At 42.6% G+C, this 5,000-nt stretch overlaps 1 protein-coding gene across 1 annotated transcript in view; it reads left to right on the forward strand.

Annotated features, from left to right (window-relative positions):
* Positions 1-5,000, forward strand: part of LOC138962781 (apolipoprotein D-like) — a 9,176-nt gene that overhangs the window by 2,661 nt on the left and 1,515 nt on the right. The window contains exons 2-4 of the mRNA XM_070334739.1: positions 88-224; positions 4,014-4,129; positions 4,655-4,750. Coding sequence (XP_070190840.1) covers positions 88-224; positions 4,014-4,129; positions 4,655-4,750 — 349 coding nt within the window. The remainder of the gene's footprint in view (positions 1-87; positions 225-4,013; positions 4,130-4,654; positions 4,751-5,000) is intronic.

A 5,000-nucleotide genomic window follows, 5' to 3' on the forward strand; every position in this document is an offset into this window, starting at 1 on the left:
AAGAGACAGAAAACAGAGATATTTCAAACTTTTTTTTCAAGCCTTTTGTATTTTTACTTATTGTTGTACTCACGTGCTGGGTGACAGTATGTGGGCACGTGGTACGAGTACGAGCGGTTTCCTGTCCCTTACGAGGCCCTCATCAAGTGTGGTCAGGCCACCTACAACATCATCGACGACACCACCGTCAGCGTCAACAATACAGGCATTAGGGAAATCAAGATGTAAGTTTCTATCGTCTGAATTAACCTAAAGGCCTTCTTTATTGAGTCCGAAGTTGACTCAGGGAAGACTTTTTTTTTTACCGTGTAGTAGACGTTGTGAAGTCGATTTTTTTTCTCTTCAATATCTGGCTTAATCTAAACCCGTCTCCCGTACAGCGTCCGTCGCTTACTACAGGGTGACACAAAAAAAACAGATCTATCCCACCAAAAGTTTAATATTTTCTGAAATAATCAGCCGATTCTTTTATTTTTTCAGGTGAGCCAAGCTGAAATGATGTTCTAACAGCCCACCAAGTTTGAGCTTCAAGATGTCATGGACAACGGAGCATAAGACATTTATAGTCGAGGCCTATTTTCGGTCGAATTCTATCCAGACTGGTCAGCCGCAGATGTGACCCAGAGTGGTCCCCCTATTCACCGGACTTGAACCCCCCAGATTTTTATCTGTGGGGGTACCTCAAGGACAGGGTATATGGCAACAACCCCCAGACCATCCCTGATCTTAAGGCAGCAATAACAGCAGCTGTAAGAGCGATCCCACATCTGCGGCTGACCAGTCTGGATAGAATTCGACCGAAAATAGGCCTCGACTATAAATGTCTTATGCTCCGTTGTCCATGACATCTTGAAGCTCAAACTTGGTGGGCTGTTAGAACATCATTTCAGCTTGGCTCACCTGAAAAAATAAAAGAATCGGCTGATTATTTCAGAAAATATTAAACTTTTGGTGGGCTCTGTTTTTTTTGTGTCACCCTGTACCATACACCCTCTCCAGCCCCAGACTAGGCTCAAACGTATTTTGTTTGTTTGTTTAACGCCCAGCCGACCACGAAGGGCCATATCAGGGCGGTGCTGCTTTGACGTATAACGTGCTCCACACACAAGACAGAAGTCGCAGCACAGGCTTCATGTCTCACCCAGTCACATTATTCTGACACCGGACCAACCAGTCCTAGCACTAACCCCATAATGCCAGACGCCAGGCGGAGCAGCCACTAGATTGCCAATTTTAAAGTCTTAGGTATGACCCGGCCGGGGTTCGAACCCACGACCTCCCGATCACGGGGCGGACGCCTTACCACTAGGCCAACCGTGCCGGTACTCAAACGTAAATAAGAGGGAGAAAACAGGGCTTCCAAAAAGAACAATGATAAGGATCAAGATATTTCATTATCAAGAGAGAAATAAACATTAAAACAGAAGAAGAAAACAAATTGCATACATGCCTTGTTCTTCCTTTGCAGCGATAGCACTTTGCATGTAGATGTTGTACTTACCTCAGCATTTGATTGTCTGTCCTCTCATCATTACAACAACTGTTTGTCAAAGTACGCTAGTGTGGGAGATTTGTAGGAACTCGCTCCGATTATATCAGCATCTGGTCTTCTCCTGTTGATTGGCTCATTTGTTTCATTTTCTCAAAAGCTCTATTATTATTATTCTCTTTATTTATTTTATTTATTTTATTTATTTTTATTATTCTCTTTATTTATATAGCGCCTTATCCGAAGTTCAAAGCGCTTTAAAGCGCTTTATGCCGTGTGAGATGGAATTTTTTACACAATATATCACGCATTCACATCGACCAGCAAACCTCAAGCCTGTTAGGCGAATGTTCACCTTTCGCGGCCTTTATTCCAAGTCACACGGGTATTTGATGGACATTTGTATCTATGCCTATAAAATTTTGCCAGGAAAGACCCTTTCCAACGAATATAATGTGTCTTGAATAGCCTCCTGAAGTAATTATCGTGTTCCGTGTTCAAATGTCAAACTTCCATCAAACACAACTGCTAAATTCTTAGGCGAAAAAAAAAGTGTTTTCCCCCAATGCCAAAATCAAGTCTAGGGTCGCGCGAAAAAATAGGGTCGGTCGGAATACCGTAAACAGACTATTTTTTGTTGTTGGCCTTACTGGGATAACTTGTCCATCAACGTTCGACTTGGATCTGCACAAAACACACGGCACTTCCATCCGAGTTGTTTCACAATACGCGCCACACAAGAACACAACCAAATGACGATAAAACAGGCTAAATCAAACAGTAAACATTCGCTTTGCTCTGACCATTCATGAATTTTTTCACCACCCTCCAAAGGATTCAATCTGTGTGGCTGAAGAAAATCTGAAAGCTTTAATAAATATCGAAGAATTTTACTTCCCAGTGTAGCCATTTGCACAAAGAGTGTTTACGACGGTTTCAGCATGCTCAATGGTTCTTCAAACTGCTACAAATGAGTTGTGGACAGATCTGTAGCCGGTGTAACACAAAATCTTTACTCCACGAAATATTTACTCCGGAGTAAATATTTCGTACGAAATTCTTACTCCGAGTACACTTTTCGTACGAGAAAAGAACTCCCAAAGGCACGAAAAAATTACTCCCTCCACGAAATTTTTACTCCCCAGTTTTTAAATTTAGTCAAGTTTTAACTAAATGTTTTAACGTAGAGGGGGGAATCGAGACGAGGGTCGTGGTGTATGTATGTCTGTGTGTCTGTGTGTCTGTGTGTGTGTGTAGAGCGATTCAGACTAAACTACTGGACCGATCTTTATGAAATTTGACATGAGAGTTCCTGGGTATGAAATCCCCAGACTTTTTTTCATTTTTTCGATAAATGTCTTTTATGACGTCATATCCGGCTTTTCGTGAAAGTTGAGGCGGCACTGTCACGCTCTCATTTTTCAACCAAATTGGTGGAAATTTTGGTCAAGTAATCTTCGACGAAGCCCGGACTTCGGTATTGCATTTCAGCTTGGTGGCTTAAAAATTAATTAATGACTTTGGTCATTAAAAATCTGAAAATTGTAAAAAAAATATTTTTTTTATAAAACGATCCAAATTTACGTTCATTTTATTTCCCATCATTTTCTGATTCCAAAAACATATACATATGTTATATTTGGATTAAAAACAAGCTCTGAAAATTAAAAATATAAAAATTATTATCAAAATTAAATTGTCCAAATCAATTTAAAAACACTTTCATCTATTCCTTGTCGGTTCCTGATTCCAAAAACATATAGATATGATATGTTTGGATTAAAAACACGCTCAGAAAGTTAAAACGAAGAGTGGTACAGAAAAGCGTGCTATCCTTCTCAGCGCAAGTACAACCCCGCTCTTCTTGTCAATTTCACTGCCTTTGCCGTGCGCGGTGGACTGACGATGCTACGAGTATACGGTCTTGGGTCTTGCTGCGTTGCATTGCGTTCAGTTTCATTCTGTGAGTTCGACAGCTACTTGACTAAATGTTGTATTTTCGCCTTGCGCGACTTGTTTTACTTCCAGTAAAAATCTCGTTCGCAAAAATGGGATGCGGGCGAAGGGATAATGCCAATAAGTGATCTCGCGCACACGAATGTCGCGCTACCCTCCTTCCACCCCTTCCACCACAAAGACTAACAGGGGACAAGGGAGTAAAAATGTCATACACCTGGCATGGGAAGTTAAATTGCTCGTGTTGGGGTGAAGTAATTTATTCGTTATTTATTCGTCAGGGGAGTAACATGTTTGTACAAAATGTTTACTCGGAACTCACCTGTCTTTGGGAGTAATTTTCTCGTGCAATGGGGGAGTGCTTTTTTCGTAAAGGGAGTAACTTTTTCGTACGAAATGTTTACTCCGGAGTAAAAATCTCGTGGGAGTAATTTTCTCGTGTTACACCGGGAACATAACCATGTACGCGAGAAGAATGTCAATTTTAACTCTTCTTGACTAACTTCATAGTGTGCTTTATAAAGTGTAAATTCAATGATAAAAGTCGAGAACACACATTCCTGTGCAGAGCTGGACGCACACTGTCCAGATACCGACAGTCAGCCAGTGGAACGGCCACAATTCCTGACCCCAGTGTTCCGGCCAAACTGGTGGTCAGCTTCGGGGGACAGATCTTGTCCTACTGTGAGTGTTGAGATGCTTTCTGTTTCTCTGTCTGTCTGTGTGTCTATCGTCAGTCTGTCTCTCTGTCTCTGTCTGTCTGTCTGTCTGTCTATCTGGGGTGTTTTTGTGTGTGTGTCTGTGTCTCAGTCTCTCTCCCTCCTAATCTCTCTCTCTCTCTCTCTCTCTCTCTCTCTCTCTCTCTCTCTCTCTCTCTCTCTCTCTCTCTCTTTCTCTCTTTCACTCTTTGTCTCCCTCTGTCGCTCTCTCTCTCTCTCTCTCTCCCTCCCTCCCTGCCTCTCTCTCTCTCTCTCTCTCTCTCTCTCTCTCTCTCTCTCTCTCTCTCTCTCTCTCTCTCTCTCTCTCTCTCTCTCTCTCTCTCTCTCTCTCTCTCTGTGCATGGCTATGCACACGTGTGTGGTTGTAACTTGAATCTTGCAGTTGATAAGTTGTTGATGTCGTAGCACTAGTCGTTGGTGCTGTTCTTGGTTGGTTGTGTTTTTAATGATTAATGCATTTGAGAATAAGCGTACAACTGTAACCTTTCAGTTGCCAAGGGGAACTACTGGGTGCTAGCAACAGACTACACGAGTTACGCGCTTGTCTACTCCTGCACTTCGCTCCCGTTTGGGGTTGCTCATTTCGGTTAGTACTGGCAGAATTTTAAAGATGTATTTTGTGTTTGTGTGTGTGTGTGTGTGTGTGTGTACATGATGTGTGTCGGTATGTGTGTGTGTTCGTGCGTGCGTGTGTGCGTGCGTGCGTGCGTGCATGTATCTGTGTCAGTGTGTGTGTGGGGGGTGTGTATGTGTGTGTGTGTGTGTGTGTGTGTGTGTATGTGTGTGTGTGTGTGTGGGTGTGCGTGTGTGTGTGTGCCAGTGTGTGTGTGTGTGTG

The sequence above is a fragment of the Littorina saxatilis genome, linkage group LG3 (genome assembly GCF_037325665.1).
Source record: "Littorina saxatilis isolate snail1 linkage group LG3, US_GU_Lsax_2.0, whole genome shotgun sequence".
Lineage (NCBI taxonomy): Eukaryota > Metazoa > Mollusca > Gastropoda > Littorinimorpha > Littorinidae > Littorina > Littorina saxatilis.